A 25,626-nucleotide genomic window follows, 5' to 3' on the forward strand; every position below is an offset into this window, starting at 1 on the left:
CCCACCGACTCTTCTAGGATTACAGCTCATGTGCAGTGTCATAGCCTCAGGGAGGGGCCTCGCTTCTTATCGTGGTAGCACGTAGCAAGTCCATTTTTGTCTTTAATCGCTGCTTCATCAGCATTAAAACAGACACATTCTTCTCTGCCACCCACTAAGCTCAAGAACTAAAGGCTGGTGCCATATACTTGCTTTCTATTGTCTCTGCTAACATGTATAACATATCAACAAATACACACAAGAATGTACTTCTATTGCTAATTTTTGTGTTACAACTCGAACTTTCAACTAGCCAAGATATTTAGATTTTCACCAGATGTGGCTTTATTGTATTCAGTTTTTTCGCCATGGCCACTTCACATTTCTCTGTGTCTCAATTCATGGTCCTCATCCTTCTGAAAACTATAACCGAACACGACACACAACACAGTGTCTTTTGGACATTATGGGTTTGAATGGTTAGTTCCTTAGGAACTAACCATTCAAATTATATTTTTATACATTTACCAAAAGCTGCATTCAGCAAACTAATGTTTTCCATTGTTAAGAGGGAAGACCAGCAGAGCGGAGAAGAAGCATGTGTGGACTTATTTAATATGCATCTCGAGGCATTACTGTTTAGATGCAGCAGAATGGACATTCACACAAATAACGACTGAACCTGATTTATTATTATTATCTGAGCCAAATTCCCATTTCAGGAGGACACTGACATCCGTAAAGAATAATACAGCAAATCAGCGTGAGTTTGTTTTAGCATCGTGCGACCAATCACTATTTCCCTCTGAGGACTTGTATCTTTGTAGACTTTTTATGGCTCACAGCAGGTCCAGTCTACTGCAGAATGATTGAAGCAGCCAATTCAATACTTATTTAGTGGGCCTGTTATATTATTATCTGTTTACAGAAATGGTGTCGTCAAAGAAGTTTCAAAAGAGCTGCTAAAAAAAACCCCGCATTTAGTTCTCATGAGAACAGGAGACAGTTTGATCAGGAGAGCGGCGGATTTAGTAAATGTCCCGCTTTAGATGGATCTACAACAGAAACGGGATATGAAGAGAACGAGGCAGATTGTGAGTGTGAGGAGTAGAGTGGGTGTGAGTGGAAACTTGTCCTCCCACTCCCTCCTGCCTATCTGCCATTAAAAGCCAGCCTCTTTGAACAATATGACTATCAAGGGCCACTAAATGAACCACAATTAGCCAGCGTGTCTCCGTGATGTCAAAGTAAATGAGGAGTTTTGTTGCTCACAAGTGTCAGTGTTGATGGTGATAATGTGAGACGGAGGCCATCTATCCACCACTCTCCACTACAGAGACACACCCCCTCATTCGCCGCATTTTCGGTGTGAATTTGCACTTTGAAGTCTCGGCTTTGAAAGTGGTATGCTGTGTAAAAATACTCACGCTTCCATATTTCTAAAAATGCTTTTGCTTCGCTCCTGTATATTGTTTCTCAAAGCATCAGGGATACATGAGGCCTCTCTTTAAATTGTCAAAAATGTAAAACCAGTCACATACACCTGGTTGTATTTAGGTCTCCTTATAGACGGCTTGACAAGCTTCTGAATAGTTTATTACAGCCCTGGTGTTGGCTGGGGTCCTCTCTGTAGTCACAGCCTCGATAGACAGTAAGTGGAGCTGGCAGGTGGCTGTCTGTGGACAGAGGGAGCTCTCCAGCAGCGGCAGCAGCGAGCGGCGGGGCCTAATGGGACCTGATCAGGAGCTTAGGTCACTGCCATCTCAGATACAACCATGGCACAGCAGACATCAGCGCAAACTCACCTTAGATTAGAGGCTGGAAGCATGGCTGTAACACACTCTGACATCTCAAAGCAAAGCTCAGCCATAGCATTTCAATTACCCACCTTTCCCTGCTCACGTGGATCTCAACAGCACAGGGCACAGCGGCCCCCAGGACTCGCACCAGGTCATGGTGTGCATTGGTTTTCAAACAGATATGGCTTTAGACAGCAGAGCAGGATTGCTTTCTCTTCTCTTGCATCACCTGCATGGGATTGTCATCTGAATAAATCCTTGCGTCAAGTGCAGGAAGTGGAAGTGGAAGAGTAACAGGACAACGCTCTTCCAAATCACCTGTTAAGTCGAGAGATTATACTAGATCTGTGTTGAAGATGTCCAAAAATCATTTTGAGTGAAACATTCAAGACTTCAATGACAAATTAGGTCCAACATTGTGTCTTCTGACCAAATCTACCAACTGAAGAGTAAACATGTACCTACGGTCATATTTCCCCAAATATAGAAAATGTCAGCTCTCACTGCTGGGAAATAAACGAGGATCATTTGAAGGCAAGGCTCCAGATTTACCATTCAACATAGTTCCAACCTTCACTTGCAATCATAAGCTTTGGGCAGTGACTGAAAGAACCAGAGTGCGTATACGAGCGACTGAAATGAATTCGCTGCCCTTGGTTGCTGAGCTGTGCTTTGGGTAGACCTCATTGCTGCTTAGGGTCAGTTGAGGTGTTCGGGAATCTGATTAGGATGCCTCCTGGGTACCTTCCATTGGAAGTAGGAGTTAAACAGGTGCACACAGAACACTGGACAGATCGTGCATCTTATCTGGTCTGCAGACGCCTGGACTTCTCCCGAGAGGAACCGGAAGATGTTGGTCGACGAGAGGGACGTCTACTTTGCTTGACCTGCTGCCACCACCACCCGACCCTCGATAAATGGCAGAGAATTAAATGTAGCCAACATACAGTGATCTGTGAAAGAGAATTATACCTATCTGGATTATTACCTATCTATTATTTTTACATTATGGATACCCCCCCCCCCCCCTTTTTTTAGCAATTAGCAATGTGCCATTTTATTAGATTTTCAGTCAGACACCAAAAGACCTGCTGCACAGTTGGGTTCTTAAGGTCTCAGTCCTTCTCCTCCATCCACAAGGTTAGCAACCATTTGTGAGTGTGTGTGTGTGTCAGCTGCTGGCCGTAATGAGCTTTCTGTTTTCGCGGTGCACAGGCCTGCTGGGTACTGACCTCCATTTAGATGCCCAGAGAGAGAGATAAACCCTGTGATGATGACTTCCCTGAAGCCCGGCCAGGTCACAGCCCTGCTGTCAGTCACCAGCACACATCTCAATCTCACTGACTGTGTGTGGTCTCCAGGCTGCGGATGTTGTTTACTTCTGCAGCGTGCAGTGCATTACAATCCACCAAATAGCCTGGTCATACCTTTTTAGGACTTCCTTATGATTCGAGTTAGGATCGTGTGTATGGTTCGATGTGACTCACACATCGTCATGTTCTTGTTCTAGACAGCTTTTAGAGAGGTTGGTATTTTCATTGTTGATATTATTCTGGAAAAATATAACAGGAATTATGGCTAAGCTCCTCAGGTGTCTCGTCTCTCTGCAGTTAAGAAAAACATTGCGAAATCGATTCTCACTTTCAACCTTTGACAACCAAATAACCCAGAGCTGCTTTATTTACCCTTATTCCCTTAAACAGTTTTCTCTTTTTTCCTAAAACTTACCTCTCTATCCATTTCTTTCAGATCCAGCGCTCCAGAAACAAGGAGATGAAGGAGATGTTCCCAGAAGGCTTTGGGATCCACCATGCCGGCATGCTGCGTTCTGACCGCAGTATGATGGAGAGCATGTTCTCCAAAGGCTACCTCAAGGTGCTGGTCAGCACTGCCACACTGGCCTGGGGAGTGAACCTGCCGGCCCATGCAGTCATCATCAAGGTCCTGGCGATTAGTTTTTACTTGTTTGGCTTCTCTTCTTGCATTTTTCTACTTGCCCATAATTTCTTTAATCAACCGCACCAGAATCTCAATCTCACACCTTCAGGGATCTTGAATGGGTCAATGACTCTGTTAAATCAGTTGGGAGTTTCTTTAATAATACACACACGCACACTGGAGCAAAGATAGCTTTTGTTGGCAAGAGCCATAAAGTGGATCCTTAATTTGGTTCCTAATGAGGATCTAAATTTGACAAATGTATAGAGTTTCATTGTTGAAAATGAACTTTTCTAGTTTGTTTCTAGTTTAACGAGGCTATTCATTTCCCAGCTGATCACTGTAATATTTTTCTTTAAAGCATTTCTAAAAGGAAAAAATGTCCACTCAGGTGGTAGGACAGTGTCTGTGGGATCAAGTGAAAATAAATTACTTTATGTGTGAGTCCTTGGTGCAACTGACTTGGTTCATTGATGTTAATACAAAAATAGTACATATACCAAAAAGCATGAATACATAAATATACCCAAGAGTTTAGTCCGCACAAAACTGCTGACTAAAAACAATTGTAGAAAAGTGTAATAAACTTGGTTACCATGAAATCTGATCAAACCCAGAGATGAAGCATTCAATGTTAACTAATTAACATTTGATGCACCATCTCATCCATTACATTTAGCATACTGTTTTAAGGCCAGTGCAAAGAATGTACAACTTTAACAACGAACTATCGTTTGTATTTGTTTCATTACATATGAATCTTTGATCATTTCATTATACATTTTTGGGGATTTGTCTATAATAAGATAATATTATCAATTATTTACAAGGTATTTGGTGACTCATTTTAAATCGGCTGTTTTTAACTTATCCATAATAATATTTTCACAGAAATAAATCTTCCTGTGTTTCAAGTCTGAATCTGCGTCTGTCTCTGGTTTCTCTAACAGGGCACTCAGATCTACGACGCCAAGCGCGGGGCCCTAGTGGATCTGGGTATCCTGGATGTCATGCAGATTTTCGGCCGAGCCGGTCGTCCTCAGTTTGACAAGTACGGCGAGGGCACCATCATCACTTCCCATGATAAGCTGAGTCATTACCTGACCCTGCTGACTCAGCAGAACCCCATCGAGAGTCAGTTTCTGGACAGCCTGGCGGACAACCTCAACGCTGAGGTCAGTTTCTCGACACCCTGCTTTGACAGGACAAGGATTAATGTCTTCTCTATTCTTTCAAGTCTAAAAGTTCTCTTCTGAAAAATGTGTGCTGAAGTGAAGGGGAAGATTATATATGTATTTTTTGTGGAAGCTTTTCTTACAGTGATACAAATTCAGTCAAATCTTTACTGGTTTAACTATAACAACTTTCAGCAGTTTCATCATCCTGTATAATGTGAGAAGAAACTTTATTTGTTACATTAGGTCTCTGTGTAACATTACACCTGTGTGGTTAACAACAAGATTACCATACCTGTTGTTAATACATTATTGTGTTATAATCTTGGTTTATTTTGAGTGAGAAATCTTTGAAATCTTCAACACGTGTATTTAAATCTCTTTTCTTCCGTGTGTTTTTTTTTTGAGTTTCAATTCTTCATCAGGTGATGCAGTGATTTGTTTTAACTGTTACATTTATGAGAATGTTGTGTATTTTTCCAATAAGGGGGGAAAAAAAGTGGTCCTCTTTATAGCATTTAGTGAAATCTAGTGGTGAAGTTACATATTGCAGCTGAATACCCCTCATTTACCACCCCCCCTTCCAAACATGACAAACTGAGGTAGCCTTCAGTTGTCGCACTGTAAAAAGCATGTCAGCTTCATAGATAGGACCCACTCTGAGGTTTATATAAAGTATTTAAATATAAAGGGCCCATTCTTGGTAAATTAAATGACAATCGGTACAATTCAGATGAAACACACTAGTCAAAATATTACTAGAATTGTTTTATATTCCGTTTCTTCTAATAGATCCTTTTCACCTAGGTCTTACACACTGAACCTCTAAGGAAAAATGTGATAAAATAGGAATCACGTTACCTCATGATCATTTAATCATTCAGTACTTATGGACCAAAACCTGCTGAGACTGTATACAACATCAAGTTTTTTTATTAAAGAGCACAATATCCAAATCAACAAATTGCAGAAACATTAAACCAATTATAACATTACTGTGCTCATGTCGCCCAGAAAATAAGAACAATTAGCGGGAAATTCAAATGAATACAAAATATATAGCAAGAAAGTGGGGAAAAGATTGTAGAAAAACTCTATAGTTTCTTTCCTATTTGAAATGATAGGAAATTGAATTGACAAATTTTTACTATTTTCGTTTCACTTCAAAGCAATTCAGTGTGGCCAAATATTTATGATAATGTGGCAAATAAAGTCTTATATGAATAAAATATTATTATTATTACATTTTAATTGTCTATTACATGATATGTTCTTTATTAATATTAAGGATGTCATATGAACTTTAGTGGAGGCTTCACAATGATTAGTAATTTTGTCAGGCTGCCACCTCAACTCCCCTAAAAATCCTCTTAACTCTGTTTTAAATCAAACATACATGTTCATATAGTTTGTCAGTTGATGGGTGGTAAATCTGCATTTTGATCCGAACAGTGCTGCTAACACTTGTTGAGGATACAGTCGTATCCATTCTGCAGTTTCCTCAAATGACCATTAGATGGCAGCAGAGACCAGTTACACGACTTACAACTGTTTCTATTTCTTTTCCCTTATGCTTTAGATTGCGTTGGGGACAGTCACCAACGTGGAGGAGGCCGTAAGGTGGCTGAGTTATACCTACTTCTATGTTCGCATGAGGGCCAACCCACTGGCGTATGGCATCAACCACAAGGCTTATCAGGTTGGTGGTTCAAAGTGACACTTCTATTATTCTGCTGTTTATCAGTGAGACAACAAGGTTCTCTTCAGGACTATTATGTTGAAAGAACACGAATAAAAGAACGAGTTTTCTCTATATTTTTTTAAGTCTCCAAAATACTTTAAGTGCCTTGAGATAATGTATGTTGCAATTTGGTGCTATTCTATTGAGAGGACATCAATCAGATATACTAACTCTTAAGGAATGTATGGAAGATCTTCATATGTGTTGTCTGATGAAATCAAACACTGATATTGTTTCAGTTGGATCCGTCCTTGGAGCTGTACAGGAGGGAGCTGGTGGTGGAGTCTGGCAGAAAGTTGGACAAGGCCAGGATGATCCGCTTTGAGGAGCGAACGGGCTACTTCGGCTCCACTGACCTGGGAAGGACCGCCAGTCACTTCTACATCAGATACAACACCATAGAGGTAGGGTCACTTCTCCATCACATACACCACAGAGGTAGAGTCACTTCTACATCAGATACAACACCATAGAGGTAGAGTCAATTCTACATCAGATACACCATAGAGGTAGAGTCAATTATATATCAGATATACCATAGAGGTAGAGTCACTTCTACATCACATACACCATAGAGGTAGAGTCAATTATATATCAGATATACCATAGTAGTACACTCTAAACACATAACCCCTTAAAAGTGATAACAAGCTACATGGTTAATTAAAGATATACGTGAGTTGATCAGTATTAAACATACACTTCCAGCTATAATAGTAAAAGGTGAAGATAAGGAATTCAATTTGCAATAAAAAAAATAATATAACAGTGTTAAATGTACATGTGTAGTTCACATTTTTTGTTTCCTGTATCTTTCATGTACCTGGACCCTAGTATTTGTCCAGCGTGTTAGCAAGCAGGTATTTTGTTTGTTGTGTAACCATGTAAATCCAAGGAGCCTTGTTTAGTTCAACACAATAATGTTTTTCAATTCTATATATCTTCCTCTTCTTGTTTGCTCTTCATCCATGAAGACGTTCAACGAGCTCTTCAACTCTCAGCGAACAGAAGCTGAAGTCTTCAGTATCGTGTCCAAGGCCGAGGAGTTTGAACAGCTAAAGGTGAGGGGTCATCACAAACTCATCAGAGGTACAACTATGACAGTCAGAGCTTCAGTCAAGCCCTGAATTCTCAGCACAAATGTTTAAAAATTAAGTAGTTAATTATTATTAATCTGTAGTCACCCAGAAACAGCTGATGACAACTCGTTGACGATTTAAAAACATTAATGTATTGTATTGGCAGGTTCGTGATGAGGAGACGGAGGAGCTGGAGCAGTTGCTGTATAACAACTGTGAGCTGCAGGCTGCAGGCGGCGTGGAGAACGGCTACGGCAAGGTCAACATTCTGCTGCAGACGTACATCGGCCGCGGGGAGGTGGACAGCTTCTCGCTCATCTCCGACCTGTCGTATGTGGCACAGGTGAGCAAGAAGGAACAACACACACACACTACATCGATGTATCAGTCAGTTAAACCACCAAATTACAATGAGCGCTACTATATCAATTTTAAATCAAGTTTTAAAGTTACCAGCAGCGGTTAACAAGCTCTCAACAACTGAGAGCTGACAGGTTGTAGGACAAAAGGATTGACGAACTTAACAATTTGTTTGAATCTAGTGGTGAAGTTACATATTGCAGCTGAATACCCCTCATTTACCACCCCCCCTTCCAAACATGACAAACTGAGGTAGCCTTCAGTTGTCGCACTGTAAAAAGCATGTCAGCTTCATAGATAGGACCCACTCTGAGGTTTATATAAAGTATTTAAATATAAAGGGCCCATTCTGGGTAAATTAAATGACAATCGGTACAATTCAGATGAAACACACTAGTCAAAATATTACTAGAATTGTTTTATATTCCGTTTCTTCTAATAGATCCTTTTCACCTAGGTCTTACACACTGAACCTCTAAGGAAAAATGTGATAAAATAGGAATCACGTTACCTCATGATCATTTAATCATTCAGTACTTATGGACCAAAACCTGCTGAGACTGTATACAACATCAAGTTTTTTTATTAAAGAGCACAATATCCAAATCAACAAATTGCAGAATCATTAAACCAATTATAACATTACTGTGCTCATGTCGCCCAGAAAATAAGAACAATTAGCGGGAAATTCAAATGAAAACAAAATATATTTGAACTGAGATACATAATGATACTCTGGTATACGGTTGTTAAATAAACTTTCCATTATTATTCTAAATGATTTGAATCGTTTTGAATAATAATGGATGATGAACTGTTAGGAAAATTGTAGTTAATGAAGTAGAAGGCAGATTTATTACTGTGATGGCACTCAATAGAGCTCATACCTCCACCAAGATCCAATAGACCCCTCATGAAACCTCATTTAAATTCACTATATCCAGAAATATATTTGGATCTGGAGCAAATCACACACAATCGTCAGATATTTTTCATCCAAATCCATTAATTAGTCTATGAGATATCAACAACAAAATATTTTATGGGTTCTTCTCTGACACATACCATACCCTTCCACAAGGTTCTTTGCTAATATGTCCAATAGTTTTTGCATAGTCCCACTAACAGACAGACAAACTGAGACTAATGCATAACCTCATTGGCGGAGGTAGTAAGGAAGAGTAGAGTGTTACCAGGAATTAACAGAATCCTTTTTATGGTAAGTCTCTTCTGCCCAGAGTTCAGACTCCCCCTCCTCAGTCCAGCCACATCTCTCAGTCTCAGCCAGCTTTCATCACAGCCAGATCGGAATAATCTCAGATAAGAATGAATTCGGCCCTTAGATGATCAGATCACATTAACACCTGACCACATTCATCACTGCCTGGCCCCATTTGAGCAGTCTATCAGTGAGTACAAGCACTGCCACCTGACCTCTCCTTCATAGCTGACATGAGTCATCCATCAGTGGACAGCTGTGGCCAACCTGGACGTCTGCTCTGAGCCCAGCCAGAGCTTCTCATGATCACATGTGATCAATCTGCACTGTGGAGCATGTTGTACCATTCAGCTGCTGCGAGTGAACTTTGCTTCAAGTTTTCACTTGTTTCATTCCATCTTTTTTTCACAGGTTTAGTTAAGTTATAACTACTGATGTCTTGGGAAAGCAGAGATTACATGTCTATAAATCAAATTAGATTTTGTGTAGTTCTGACATAGATTCTGATGCAGTTTTTTTTTTTCTCTCCTGCCTCTGTCAGAATGCTGCTCGAATCGTCAGGGCGTTGTTTGAGATTGCTCTGAGGAAGCGGTGGCCAGCCATGACCTACCGACTTCTCACTCTGTGCAAAGTGATTGACAAGAGGCTGTGGAGCTTTGCCCACCCTCTCCGCCAGTTCCCCAACCTGAGTCACATTGTGCTGAACCGCTTGGAGGAGAAGAAGCTCACTGTGGACAAGCTGAAGGAGATGAGAAAGGATGAGATTGGTAAACCCATACATCACATTTCCACTTCCTCCCACTGCACAAAGTGAAGCTACAGGCACTGACCATTTAGAATGGTTGGGACTGGTGAGGTTGTTTGGATCCTGCACATTAGTGATCATGGTGTGGAAGCCACACTAGCGAGGTCTCGCGATACATACGCTCAACAAATCACAATTCAGTGTGAGATCAGTGTGATATGAAGTACATAAAGAAACCACTGGGGCTGCTCTTTTATTTTCTCTGGTTTGGTCCATGTCCCATCTGCTAACGTGGAGGGGAGCGGGATTTAATCATGACCTATATTGGATACGTTTTGGCTTCAGTTTTAGGAATTGTTGTACTCTGTGTACAGTCAATGGTCTCACCACGCTGAAGCTCTGAGGTTCTCTCTTACAGACTCACTACATTTGGTTTTACTTAGGAAATGTTTTTTTCATTCAGTGCTAAGCTATCGTCAATTAACCCAACACTTCTCCAGCAGATGTTTCACATTAAAAGCCTTCCAGTGGTTCAGGTTTGATTATCCCTCTCTGTTCTGGGCGACTTTTAATGTGAAACAGCTGCAGAGAGGCTTGATCTTCATTGTCAGTAGCTTAACAGTAATTGAAAGAATAGAAATGTTCAAGCGTTTGGAAAATATGAGTGCATGAAAGCAGTTTTTTAAATTCAAAAACAAAACTCCTCACAGCAGAGTGGTGACGCTTTTATTTTACTGATGGAATTAATGCATTATGTATTTAGCCGACACAGTTAGAATATGAGCTGCTATTAAATTGTAATTGTACAGGTATGCACTTCAGCAGGTTAACTCATATTTATGACACAGAGCACATGTCAATGCCAGGTGTTTTTTTTAACAGGTCATATGCTGCACCACGTCAACGTCGGCTTATCGGTCAAACAGTGCGTCCATCAGATCCCCTCGATCACCATGGAGGCCAATATCCAGCCAATCACGCGCACTGTCCTGCGTATCCGTCTCCTCGTCACACCGGACTTCCACTGGAATGATCAGGTATACGATGTGTACAGTCCCACACAATCATACTGCTCCTGGGTGTTCCGCTTACTATTTAAAAATAGCTAATGTTAATTAACATGTCATTGTGTCGAAATTGTCGACTGCTCACAGTTCTGTGTGTAAGATTTAGGAAGGTGACAGATATTTGATATAAAATAATCCCAGTGACGTTTTCACGAGCGTTTTTTCATGTAAGTTATACAAATTGTTGTTTTATTTACCCTAGAATGGGCCCTTTATATTGAAATACTTTATATGTACATCGGGGGGGGGTCTCCCTATCGAGGCCTCAATGCTTCTTGCATTAGCCCAGACTGGATAATTTAAACACCCTTTGAGTTTTTATGTAAACTGAATGTTACCACAGGTTCTCTATTATGATTGGATGGGGAGGATGAGGTAAGGGTTGTTCAGCTGCAACATGCAACTTCACCACTTTATGACACTTAATTCTACACGCTGCAACTTTCAAGGGATAGTTCAAAGAAGAATTTAATGGGGTGGGTGAAATATTTGAGTCCACAAAACACTTCTGGAAGAATTTATTGCATCAGAATGTTTTTTTAACATCACAGTGAACATACATATAGCAGTGGAGTTAGCAGTAGATCATCCTACATACACAACTAATGTACCACTATAGCATTGGTTCTATTTTCACCTTAAAGGAAAGACAAGCTGCTCCTCCTACCTTGTTGTTCTTATAGCCAAAAAATCTCCATCTGTCCTCGAGAGCCAGAATGCCAGGCAGCATGTTCCACCTCAGCGGGCAGACCAGAGGGGATCATGTGAAGCTTAGTCCGGGGTTCCTACTGGAATCTGAGCGGAACAGGAAGCTCATTGTTACTGGCTGTTTATGAAGATGAATGTTTATGTCCAATTAGCGATGCATGCTTCAATCATGAGAGAGTGGTAACAGAACACTGGCTGGCTTAGCCGTGATCTGGCTGCAGAGCCAGGACACATGTACCGACACATGAGCCGCCTTCCTGATGGCACCCAGGAAACACGCAGCACACACTCGCATGATTCATGTTACCACAGCCCTGAGGGTATCAAACTTGCGGTGCTTACAGGCTGATATTTTGTATTATCATTGTATTATCGTTTGATATTTTAGAATTTTATCTTTTTTATGTCTCCGGGATGGATGTAGGTTGGAAGAGACATGTAGAATGTTCTATGTAGAAGGGCCAAGTGCATGCACACACATATACACAGAAAACAAAGTGACACAGCATTTTTCTTCCTCTGTCTCTTCCCTTTTTTCTGTCAGTTATACTTAAATATTTTAAATAAAAATTTGATGGAATTCATTGACCATCAGATATGAGCAAAGGACAATACAAAAAAACATTAACAGTGATATACTGTGCACACATAATGAAAGGCTGAGACCACTTTCCCCGTCATGACTGGTCTCTCACATAACATATATGTTATATGTTTTAGGTATTTTGTTTATTTGTTGGTTTATTGACACCACTGTAATGTGAATAATTAAGATGGAATGAATTGTCCTGTCCCTCTAAGGTCCATGGGTCAGTGGGGGAGCCATGGTGGTTGTGGGTGGAGGATCCCATCAATGATCACATCTACCACTCGGAGTACTTCCTCCTGCAGAAGAAACAGGTTAGTTTGATTTCTATCACCCATGGCACAGGAGGTAGAGAAGGTCGCCCACTAACCTCAGGGTGGGGGGGTTCAACTTCAAGTCTCCTTGGGCCAAACAATCAACTCCAAATGGTGAATGATGTAACATAGAAAAGTGCTGTGAAGAGCTGTAAAGTGCTTTGATTTATCCATAAGATGAGAAAAGCCATATATAAATGTGGACTACTTACAACTGTTGACATTAAGACAATATACCTCAAACAACACTGTGCTACGCGTGCTCTTGCTTCTTTTAAGTCGGTGTGTGTGTATGTTTATCCAGGTAGTAACAGCGGAGCCACAGCACATCGTGTTCACCATCCCCATATTTGAGCCGTTGCCCTCTCAGTACTACATCAAGGCAGTGTCTGACCGCTGGCTCGGTGCCGAGGCTGTTTGCATCATCAACTTCCAGAACCTCATCTTACCCGAGAGACACCCGCCGCACACAGGTACACACAATCCATATCTCAAAGACGCATTCATGTTATGGCAACAATGACTAATGTCTGTTTTTCTGTTATAACACCATAGTTACTGGACATCTAGCTATTGATCTAAATTTAAAAAAATTCCCTGCATCAAAAATGCTCTGTACAGGTGCTACATAAGCTTTAAATTTGAATCCGCAACATTTTTCTCAATGAATGTCCGATCTTGTCCATTGCCTTCACGGAGTACAAGATATGTGTGGCCTAGGTGGTAGAGTGGTGGTTCTTCAACAAGAAGGTTGCCGGTTCAAATCCCATTCTTCCCCATCTGCATGCCGAAGTGCAAGATACTGAACCCCTAAATGGCCCCTTATAAATGTTGAGTGTAATAATTGTAAGTCGCTATTGACAAAAGCGTCAGCCAAATGACATGTAATGTAATATGTCCCGTGTAGTAAATGTTTTCTTTATGGATGCAGCCTCCTTTTGGAAACCACAAACTTGAAATTGACCTTCTCCCCTTTTCCTCTTCTCCTCCTGTCAGAGCTTCTGGACCTGCAGCCGTTGCCGGTGACGGCTCTGGGTAACCCTCAGTTCGAGAGCCTGTACAAGTTCACTCACTTCAACCCCATCCAGACCCAGATCTTCCACACGCTGTACCACACCGACACTAATGTCCTGCTGGGGGCGCCAACAGGCTCTGGAAAAACCATTGCTGCAGAGATGGCCATGTTTCGGGTGTTCAACGAATATCCGACCTCCAAGGTTAGACGGGCTGGCTCTGTCTCTTTTACTGTGGAATTCAATGGGATTGTTGTTAAACGAATCACTGCTGTGAGTTTTAGTATCAAGTAAATACTTCCATTTGTTTAGGTGGTGTACATCGCCCCTATGAAAGCCCTGGTGAGAGAAAGGATTGAGGACTGGAAGATCAGAATTGAGCAACAACTTGGAAAGAAGTGAGTGAAGACAGAGAGAGAATGTGTCATCAGCTGTTTGTTGGCATATTCAGCTGCTTGTGTGTATAAATATCTTACATCATACTATTAGTGAAGGTAATATTGAGAAATTTGGAATTTTTTATTTTATTTTTTTTAATCTGACTGGATTTTGACTAAACACTAGGAATATTTAAAGAAATGAACTAATCTGCGTGTGTGTAGAGTGGTGGAACTGACGGGTGACGTGACTCCAGACATGAGAACTATTGCGCAGGCCGACCTCATCGTCACCACACCGGAGAAGTGGGATGGAGTGAGCAGAAGCTGGCAGAACCGAAGCTACGTTCAGAAAGTGGCCATTCTCATCATCGACGAAATCCACCTGCTTGGTAAGAGTCCACAGCAAATTGGCCTCAGGCAGTTAATGCAATATCATTTCTTTAATCTCAAACAAATACTAAGTCCTATGAATTGTTTTATTTTCTTTAATGCTCATCATTTGTAGCTCATGGCCAAATACATAGGTTGATACAAAAATCTTCGGTTTCATTTCCAGGAGGTTTTAAAAGTTTGTTATCCTTCTGGTTAACAGATGCCAGCTATGCACTTTAATACACATGTGTTCAAGCACAGAATTGAACAAGATACTTTTTCATAAAATTACTGTCTTCCACAGATCACAGTGAGACTTTAGTCAAATGGATGTTGATTCAAAATATATCTAAAATGCATATTATATCTGATGTACGTTACTATGTATCATAAACCTGATGTCTCATCTGCCAAGGTGTGGAGGGGATAGGATTAAAGACTTACAATGCCAGTCACCAGGGGGCAATCCAGATGTTTTGGCCTAATTTTTGGAAAGCTGTCATGTTTATATACAGCTTTACCAGTGTGACCGCAGTGGTCTGTTATACAAACATTCTCACTCTGCTCTTGTGTCTGTCTCCAGGTGAGGACAGAGGTCCCGTGTTGGAGGTCATTGTGTCCAGGACCAACTTCATCTCCTCTCACACGTCTAAGAAAGTGCGAGTGGTCGGTCTGTCCACAGCTCTGGCCAACGCTCGAGACCTCGCCGACTGGCTTGGAATTGGACAGGTCAGAATCCATCCTGGAATTACAGATTTTTCCTTAAAAGTGCTTCAGGTCATTTTGTGTTACCCTCTGACCCCGCGTTCTTTGGCCGGATGCAGGGTTATCTTCATAAGCTCCATTGGTCCAATTGGTTTTGTGTACAAAAAAAACAATGCTGCAGTGAAGCCAGCCAGGAACCACAGTCTTTGTCTCACTCCGTTTCTTTATGGTTTATTTGTTTCATCATATCTGATGTAATAAATATAATAATAGAAATTAGGATAAAATGATAGTTTTGGTCTGGAGTTAAGGATTTAGTTTTTCTCTATAATAGTCTGTGCCTGGACATCATCCTGAAGTTCTTGTCATCAGGAATGCTTGAAGTAATACAGATGAATGAGCTGGAGTCAAAATGATACAAAGACAACTAATAGTTCACACACTTCACTTAAGGCCTGTGAATGGCAGTCTGAAAAAGAATGCATCAAAGCAGAGTTCCGAATTTTTTTTTCATATGTTTGTAATAGTTTTCTTTTTCAAGGATCTCTTTTTCTGATTTAACCAGTGTTTTAGGGTTACACTTTTCTACATTCACTGACTCACAGAGACGTTATTTTATTCACATTTTTTCTCGTTGAAAAATATTTTTAATAATTCAACAAAAACATTAGAAGATCAAAGTCTCAAAATAAAAGTTGTTTTTCGTATTGATAAGATGTTCACCTCAAGCTGTGTACTGTCACATACCATATGTTAATTGTTGACTTTTAATGCAAGATTGTTTATTTTGCACAAATTATAAACCAAAATTCCAGGTGGCACCTTTAATCTTCCCACTTCTGACGAAGAGCAGAACCTTTAGCATTTAAATTGAAAGCACTGACAAGAGTCCTCAGGAGATGAATCCTGATTCCCCCTCAGCCCACACACTCATCTTGAACATATTTAATTGACCTGAATAGGATTTAACACACAGTCCTCAACTGCAGAGGATGAACATTCTCCATTTTAAACACTCCTTGACACTCCTGTGGTGCAGCCCTCAATTTAGACATTATCATATTTAAATGTATAATTGGCCTATCCTCTAGTGCCCCCCACTGGACAAACTGTGCAGTGTGTCGTTCAGACCATTGAATATTGTCAGGTTGTTAAATGTAATAAACATGTCGACCTCTAGGGGCTGCTAGCACATGATTAATTTAATTCAAGAGGACTTAGGGGGCCCTTTCTTGCACCCAGCACAAAGCAGCACAAAGCGTAATACAACTGTCTGAGCTAGTCTCAGTCTGATGCAGTTTGTTTTTTCCTGATCAGCTGCCATTTCCTGTGAATAGCAAATACAAATTCAATGGATGAGCAGATAAGTTCACTCAGCACAGAAGCTTCAATGCTTGCTGCCCGGCAAATCTGCCATAGTAAGAGGGATTGTTGAGATTTAAAAACAAATGCTCCCGTCTCTTCAGTGCTCCTTCAGAAGCTACACCCCCACATTCACACATTATCTCTGATCTCAAATAGTAGGAATGGCCACCGCAAACATACACACAAAAATCCACCCATTGTGTGGTTGCTGTGGCTTGCAGCATGGTCTGGCGGCAACTCCCAATGGTCTCTCTCTCTCTCTCTCTCTCTCTCTCTCTCTCTCTCTCTCTCTCTCTCAGACACACACACACACACACACACACACATAAACACACACAGAACGTACAACTAGTCGACCTGGAGGAGATTTTTGCTGAATATGACTAAAAGAGTATTGAATTAATATAATTTACCCCACCTTTAAAGGGATTGTTCACTGAAAAATTAAAATTCACCCATTATCTACCACTATGCGGATGGAGGGGTGGGTGAAGTATTTTAATCCACAAAACACTTGAGGAGTTTCTGGGGTAATGAGTGAATTAAACATTTTCGGTGAACTATCCCTTTAAGAGACTAAATACAATCCCACAATCACTTTAATTTTAGCTGTTAATTTTAAAAAAGTTAATTTGGACCATGAGCTTAGAAGTAAAAAAAAAAAAAGAAAGCTTTCAGAATAAGATACTAACCTATTAGGGAACACTCTTTTTTCTTTTGGGCCTTTACTACTGATCAGTATATCGTGGAACTCATGAGGTCGGTTGAGATTTATGGTATCTTCTTGCATCAGACACATTTCAGAATATTGTAAAGTGTCTTTCACGCTGCTGCCAGAAATGTAGAGAGAGAGGGAGCTGACAAACATGATTGGCCCTCTGCCATCAATAAATCTGATTGGCTGGCTGTTGTTGGCACTGAGCTGCTACACAGGTGGATCCACAATCAATTACCCAGGCTTTTAAGATGACTGAAGACATGCTGCAGGCCTCAACGCAACACTCATCCTGTAACACACCGAGTGTGACTGTGTTGCCACACTGCACCATAACACCTCATCACAGAGTAGATGCAGCGGACACGTCGGAGGTTAAAGAGAGCACAGCGGAGTCCAGCATTGACCTGCTGCTCTGTGACAGACAGGTCACGTTACAGCCTGATGTTGCTTCATGTTGCAGCTGCTCACATTAAATCTCCTCTCTCTCTTTTTCTCTCTGTCTGCCCCCCCTCCCCCTCTCCTATGTGTAACAGGTGGGTTTGTTTAACTTCCGTCCGTCTGTTCGCCCCGTGCCGCTAGAAGTTCACATCCACGGTTTCCCAGGACAGCACTACTGCCCCCGCATGGCCAGCATGAACAAGCCCACCTTCCAAGGTACAGCTGCACATGTCCACATGGTTAACACATTGAAACATGTGTGCACTTGATTTATTGAGGGTTCTTCATGCTGCTAGTTGTAGCTGAGATCACTTTTACAATTTTACTGCGCCTCATAAAAATCCTGTTTGTTTAGCTACAAAATGAACTCAAGGTAAAATTTATGCTTTGAACATTTTGAGCATTCTAATATTTTCTTTTATTCAAATGTTAATTACAGTACCAGATGCACCCTACTCCGTGTATTTCAAATTAAAATGATCCATTGTATTACCTCACTTACTACACTATCTTCAGATGACCAATACTGAATAGTATTAGTCAGTATTCCGTTATGTGGCTTCAAATTCAAAAATGTGATCTTGGAAATATAACATATGTTTGTATGACTACATCTTAATCATATTTCATATCATATCTCTGTTGTTTTGATGTTACTTTCTGCTGCAGATTTGTCTGCTTGCCTTTCTGAGTAAACCCAGGTGACTGTTGTGCATTGCACTGCTGCCACGTGATTGGCTGATTGGATAATTAAAGAATAATGGAAAATATAAGTTCTCATTAACAGAAACAGACTGTCACCACGATCTTCCTTATTTAGCTGCTAGTTACTGTCAAATGTGATGCAGGCTCGATGCACTCTCACACTGGATGCTGTAAGTCAATATCTTGCATAATTTGTATGTTTAACAAATAGATGTAAACAAGTGTAATCAAGTACATCATGATCATGGCTCTTAGAAGAATTGAACCAAATATTATTACAGAACAAGTCCCAGAGCAGTTGAGTAATTTCTCCTGCAGTGGCCGCAGATTTGGTTCCGACCGGGACGTTTGCTGTGTGTCTTCCACATTTTACAGAGAAATGGCCCAAAAATGAATAATAATACTTTGTCAAAAGGAATCAAAGCACCTACATTAAGTATAACTTCTATGCATATCCTCACAGCGATACGCAGCCACTCTCCTGCCAAACCAGTGCTGATTTTTGTATCATCTCGACGACAAACTCGACTGACCGCCCTGGACCTTATCGCCTACCTGGCCACGGAGGACAACCCCAAACAGTGGCTGCACCAGGACGAGAGAGAGGTAGGCTCATGTCGTGCCTGTACACAGGAAGCTTAACGAGATCAGCAGGAGCTTCAGTTTTCCCTGCGTCAGTACTATGTCTGAACGCAACTTGAATGACAGGATGCATTCAAGCGCAGTACTGCAGAGTTTCGGTCACCCCTTTCTTTCTGGCTGCACACAGTCCCGGTTGACCGCTGAACAGCAGACTACAGCGCTGCAGGAACGTGGCCTGTGTAGACAGCTGGATTTATTAAACGAGAAGTGTATTTCTCGGCCAGACCTGTGTGAGACAGATACCTGAGGAATGCAGCTAAAATGCCTCTTGTGTTGGTTCACAATCACAAATCACAACCACCTTTCCGCTGCTATAGGGACTTCACACGGCTGTAAGTGAAGAGAACTGGTGCACTGTTATACATATTAACAGACATGATGGTAGCCAGTGGCTCCTGTAGGTTCACTTATGAAACGTATCGATATTATTATCTTTTTTCCTTTTTTTACTTCTCACATCAAAAGACCTATAGGTCAATCAGGATTTGTCATAAAAGTAACTGAGCACCTTTCCAATGATTTACTCATATAGCATCTAACGTAGTCGACATTGGTTATTTATTCTTGTCAAGATTACATTAGTTTGGCAGCGGTGTAAACACCTAACTTCTAAACAACAACACAAACTCATTAGACTGGAGGAGCGACATGATGCCAATCATTTAGTTCACCTTATACACAACATCTGCCACCAGCTGTTGGGTTCATAAGTGTCATAGTGGTGTAAAGCTTGTGAGTTGAGCCGGTTTTTACCGTGTAAGTTTGAATGAGCTCTGATGTGGCGCAAAGGGACACATTTTCAGAAACCATTAGAAAGAACCTGCAGAATAAGATGCAGTCATACTGATGGATTTAGAACTTTGGTCCAGATGAGAACATTATTTTTGCCATTTTATACGTTATTGTTAAATGATAGTTTGAATAACACTCACTGCAAGGTAGATACTATATGAAATGTAGATAGTTATGTCTTACAGATGTTGACATGGTAATGGGAAAAAGTGGCCCAAGGGATAGTGGCCGTTTTAGACAGTAACTGTCCAGTTGGAGATCAGACATGAGACTGGCAATGTGGTTGGTCAGTTTATTGAGAAAAAAAAATGTACCAGTTTTCCTTATATTACAGTGTTTGTCTCCAGAGGATGGTTCTCATGACATTTCATTTATCTCCACCATAACTCTCAGCTTCACCACTGGTACTTAAGAAATATCAAAAATCAAATGGCCTGGTTAAAACAAAATGTACTTAGCACATTCATGCTCTCTAGAGGATGAACTGTTTCCATATTAGTCAAGCAGTGAACAGCACAGACGTGCATCTAAATGTATGTACACTTCCACAATACATACACATCTGGAAACTGAATCTGTACTAGAAATAAGTCTATACACAATTTATGTAAAAAATGTATTCCTGTACACATTTGATAGGAGGATTGTGTTTGAGGTTAAACAATGCTAATTACAGCATTATACTGATAACCCTAGCTGCTTACAGTTTGAGGGCTGATGTTCTATAGAGGAAATTAGTCTTTAGCAGAAATAGCCAAAAGCTTGTGGTTAATTCACTTCCTTGCAATAATGTCATTCTTTACCTTCTCTCTTAAGCATAAATATACCTGGAGACATTATATTAGTTACAAAATCTTCCAGTTTTAAAATATACACTGAATTTCCTTTTCCTGCAGATACTCAATGCAAATATGTACCATCTTATAACATAGGCCTGGTTTCTCTATGTATGTGCACAGCCCTCTGCCTCTGTGTGTGTTCTGCTGATATATGCTGCCGCCCGCTGCTTCTCTGCGCTGGCCTGTGTAGCAGCTCAGCTCCCTGCTGTTTGACTGACAGGCTTCTGGTGGTAGCTGCTTAACTCTCATCGGGGGTCACCCACTGGCCCGAATCCCCTCTCTGACCTGACAGCTCTTTCTTCCCTCTGCCGCTGCCTGAAACCCCCGCCTCCTTCTCTTACGGCTGGATTTTCACTTTCCCATTCCGACCACTTACTTCATCTCATATGGTATTTCTGTAAAGAGTGATTGAAAGCTTATAGAATAACTGAAAAAATGTAATTGAATACAGATTGTATTGATTATTTTGTCTTGTGTGTATGATATTCATTACGTCTGCACAGGTACACGGTATATTTTTATCATGTATGTTTTGTAGTACAAGTAATAAGGAAGAAGCCAATTATTGTGTCTGTCTCTCTTTGTTTACTCTGGCAAATCTCAGGCTACAATGTTTTTTTTCCCCTTACAACCAGGGACATGTTTATGTTGGCTTGAAGACATTAGATCTGTTTAGAACAAGACAAGATGTTGGAGCTGTTGTTCATAGTTATTGTTTTGGGTTGTCCGTCCTTCCGTCCTTCCATCCATACTATTCTTGTGAACATGATATATCGGGAACGCGTTGAGAGAATTTCTTAAAAAATAGTACAAATGTTCAGTTGGACTCAATGAAGAGCTTATTCAATTTTAGTGGTCAAAGGTTAAGGTGACATCATATTCTTGTGAATATGATATATCAGGAAAATCTATTTCACAACATTGCATCGGCCACAAACATTCACTTAGACTAGGGTTGACTTATTATAATTTAGATGTCAAGCATCAAGGCCTCTATGACCTCACATAGCATATATTTGCCTTGTGAAAGCATTATTTTAAGAAAGTGACAAGAGAATCCTTTCAAATGGTACTTATTTTCACTTAGACTCACAGAGAACTGATTCGATTTGAGTAGTCAAAGGTCACTGTACTGCACGAATGTAGAAAAAGGGCATGTTGACAGAGGCAAAGTATCACAGTGGGTTATTTCCAATTGTTTATGACTCTTCATATAAAAACATATATCCGGATATATGTCAGGTCACAACAACTAGGAACCTTTAGCAGAACAGAAATCCGTTTTCTTTATTTTATGATGAGGTTATTTCTTCTCTGATAGTAAGAACAAAGCTTTAAAGCTAAAGTTTGACATCTAGAGATCAATACCTCACTCATGTCTGGAGTATTGTCATAACCTCCATCACTTTCAGGCTGCCAAGCAACCAGCAAAAGACTTCAGGAACTTTTCCAGCCAAGAAATAATCCAGCACATACAGTAACTTTGGTTTCACAGTTTATTGTTTGGATAAGACATAAGGTCTTCACGGTGCTGGTAGAGGTTTTGTTACCTTTGGTCAGAGTGAAGCCGGATCCTTAACAATACACATGCCAAGTGAGAAGCTGATGAGACGATTTTCCTCTTAATAACATCACCTTTTCAATCGCCTTCGCCTCCAGCTTTATCATCTTTCTGCGACTGAAACCGGGGACCAGTCCTGATGTATTTATGTTTTCTGTGTTATAGTGTTGTGGTTTGGCAGGTCAACTTCCAGGTCGTGTCATTGTATTTGAGGCCGCCCCGTCAATTTGTAATTGGATTTGTGTCTGTCATTGATCTGACATTGTCTGTGCTCTGGTTTGTCTGTAGATAGAGGACATCATCAACACAGTTAGAGATTCCAACCTGAAGCTGACGCTGGCATTTGGGATCGGCATGCACCACGCAGGTCTGCATGAGAGAGACCGAAAGACTGTGGAGGAGCTGTTTGTCAACTGTAAGATCCAGGTAGGTCTTCACCAGGTACAACAAGACTGAATCTAAGTGTTGTGCAGTTTGATTGATTGTGTAGTGTTGTACCGGTTGTTGGTGGAACGCTCTCACCTCTCCTTTCTTAATACTATCTACTTTTTGGCTTGGTGGGCAAGACAATAATACAGTATTAATACCCTCTATATTTCTTAAATCACTTAATCATCCATAATGTAAACATTGAGACTGAGATTGATATAAATTATACACTTATATACATGTGTGTTGTCAGTTTACCCATATTCCCATGTTTAACTTTACACTTGACTCATATGAGTAATTTCATTTCAATATTGTTACAGTGTAGTACATTTTACTCTCTTATTCCAGGTTCTGATTGCCACCAGTACTCTGGCTTGGGGGGTGAACTTCCCCGCTCACCTGGTGGTCGTCAAAGGAACTGAATACTTTGATGGCAAAACTAAGCGCTATGTGGACTACCCCATCACAGGTTCACAGTCCTGTCCCTTCAGTATTTTCACATTCAGTACAGCTTGTTTTTATCTATTATAATGTGATAGAAGTTGACATTATATTTGTGTAATGAACTTGATTATGGATTCATTTCCATGTTTGTAGATGTTCTGCAGATGATGGGTCGAGCAGGTCGGCCTCAGTTTGACGATCAGGGAAAAGCGGTAATTCTCGTCCAAGACATCAAGAAGGATTTCTACAAGAAGTTCCTCTACGAGCCGTTCCCTGTGGAGTCCAGGTAACAGTCTTTTTCTTGTTAAATTAGAACATCATTGTGTGTTTTAGTCAAATCCCAAAATACCTTTTACGCAGGATTGGGCAACCCATTGTAAACCTAGGGTCTGGGGTTTACAAACCTATTCCGTCAGGCTCGACTTTCACCTCACCTGTGCAATATGGCTACCTCCCTGAACTGACGTGGTTTGCAGGCATGGGAATTTTCTTTGGATTGTTTGGACATCAGTAATAAATAAAACAACAGTCTGGTTCCATATTATATAACAGGGTAAATGGTTTATATGAGGGAATCCTGGGATGAAGTCATATTCACAGCCTGAGTTATTCTATCAGTCGACCTCTGCTTTTACAGCTGTTGTTACATACATTTATATACTGTCTTTGTAAGTAAGATAATATTCATCAAATACCAACAACCGTCTATGGTACATGATGAATCCCACCTGTTCTACATCCATCTAACTGTGCGCTCAGTTTCACATACAAGACTCAACAGCGTTTCTGTACTATAAATGAGAATGCCTTTACTCATGTCATGACAAGTTCTTCAGTGCTAGTTGAACAATCACAATCTATTCTGTTATAAATCAGAGCGTTTCTGTCTGTGCTTGTATGTTTGATCCGCAGCCTCCTCAGCGTGCTGTCAGACCATCTGAATGCTGAGATCGCTGCAGGAACCATCTCATCCAAACAGGATGCAATGGACTATATCACCTGGACATACTTCTTCAGACGGCTGGTGATGAATCCCAGGTAAGGAAAAGTCATCACACCTTAGCAGCAGCAGTTCATGCAGATCAAAAGTTAAAGCAAACACATGCACACATTCTTAGCCTACGCTCACAACCTGGGCAGAGGAGTGCCGTGTTCTTGAGTCAAACATCTGCTGTGTAGACGGAGACCAGTCCAGAACATTCCAGCCTGTTGGTATTTGCACGGCTGTCAGCCCACATTTACCTGTCAGGCCCTGCCTGAGGCCTGGCAGGAGGATTATACCAATACAGCTATGTGAACCCACATTTTGATCATGTGGATTCAAGCCGGGCCAATATACAAAGTCTAAACAATTCAGCAAAACAATGATTAGGATTTAGTCTTCGTCGAAAAACCTGGTTTTAAACTGGCGCATACCATTGATTCCCCTCTCTAAAAATACAAAAGACAACAAAGCTTTTATTAATCAGAAAATTATTCCTTAAAAAATTATGTTAGGACGATAAAAAAAAAAATCCAGGTGTCTCTGCCTCCTTGAGGTCTATTGACACGACTCAAAGCTTACATAAACAGAAATCATTGATGATCATATGTCAGGAATGATGTAATCATGGCATGACTATAATGACAGAAAGTCATTTAATTTAGTGTCGGGATTTATCAACTTTTGCAGCCGATAAGATTAGAAACACAATGTTCAGCTTCTTCAGACTAACCAAAAATTCATCATCATGTGGTGTAAATAAGGGGAATTCATCACCCCTCCTTAGCTTTTTTCCATTGAATCAGATTCAACTGTTCAATAGGAATATTCAGCTGTTGAACAATATTTTTTCCACCTCGCAAAACTGTCAGAATTATATGTAGCTCTTTTAATGCAGTAAACAATCCAAGCTGTCCCTGTGAGCTCATGAATGCTAACTATGCTAACAACATTGATTTAATTAGCTGTTATCACTAAATTCACCACTTCTAAGCACAAGGCAAAAGTAAACATTTAGTCTGAGCATCACCAGGCTGTTGCCACGTGTGGATAGCTCTCCATAGTCACAGTCCAAGTTAGCAATGATTACATTTAGTTATTCATGAATTAAATCATATTTTCATAGATTGGGTTCCGAGGGTCAACACTGGTTCCCAGTCGGGAAAGGATTGGGATTGTTGTTAAATGCGTATCTCTCTCAATCATTTTATCTTTCTTTGTTCTTTTTATTTGCCAAAATGTATTATTTATATTATTTATTATTTGTAACTTGGATAATTACCTAAATATAATGACTAATCACAGCTCAGATATAAATCAGCAAAACAAATATAATACTATTTAGCCATAGTAACTGTGTCAGGGACAGTAGGTTTTCTAATGAGAGTTGACAGATTTAAACACAAAGAAACAATATGAATGGGTGTAACGAAATTGACAACCACCGATGTAAACAGGAGTGTTATTTTCATTACTTGCTCTAAGTTCAAAGGCTTTCTATTCAATTTGACCAGTTGGTGATCCAGTA

General features: G+C 40.5%; 1 protein-coding gene across 2 annotated transcripts in view; it reads left to right on the plus strand.

Annotated features, from left to right (window-relative positions):
• ascc3 (activating signal cointegrator 1 complex subunit 3) overlaps positions 1-25,626 on the plus strand; it is a 124,460-nt gene that overhangs the window by 80,337 nt on the left and 18,497 nt on the right. For both annotated transcript variants that reach the window (XM_062398890.1, XM_062398891.1), the window contains exons 15-34: positions 3,528-3,719; positions 4,667-4,891; positions 6,471-6,590; positions 6,872-7,036; positions 7,607-7,693; positions 7,878-8,054; positions 9,832-10,057; positions 10,918-11,072; positions 12,612-12,710; positions 13,015-13,183; positions 13,707-13,927; positions 14,036-14,121; positions 14,326-14,492; positions 15,059-15,204; positions 17,797-17,917; positions 18,870-19,012; positions 22,529-22,666; positions 23,021-23,141; positions 23,270-23,402; positions 24,029-24,154. In XM_062398890.1, the coding sequence (XP_062254874.1) occupies positions 3,528-3,719; positions 4,667-4,891; positions 6,471-6,590; positions 6,872-7,036; positions 7,607-7,693; positions 7,878-8,054; positions 9,832-10,057; positions 10,918-11,072; positions 12,612-12,710; positions 13,015-13,183; positions 13,707-13,927; positions 14,036-14,121; positions 14,326-14,492; positions 15,059-15,204; positions 17,797-17,917; positions 18,870-19,012; positions 22,529-22,666; positions 23,021-23,141; positions 23,270-23,402; positions 24,029-24,154 (3,017 nt within the window). The remainder of the gene's footprint in view (positions 1-3,527; positions 3,720-4,666; positions 4,892-6,470; positions 6,591-6,871; positions 7,037-7,606; positions 7,694-7,877; positions 8,055-9,831; positions 10,058-10,917; positions 11,073-12,611; positions 12,711-13,014; positions 13,184-13,706; positions 13,928-14,035; positions 14,122-14,325; positions 14,493-15,058; positions 15,205-17,796; positions 17,918-18,869; positions 19,013-22,528; positions 22,667-23,020; positions 23,142-23,269; positions 23,403-24,028; positions 24,155-25,626) is intronic.

Source organism: Platichthys flesus, chromosome 11, assembly GCF_949316205.1.
Source record: "Platichthys flesus chromosome 11, fPlaFle2.1, whole genome shotgun sequence".
NCBI classification, from domain to species: Eukaryota; Metazoa; Chordata; class Actinopteri; order Pleuronectiformes; family Pleuronectidae; genus Platichthys; species Platichthys flesus.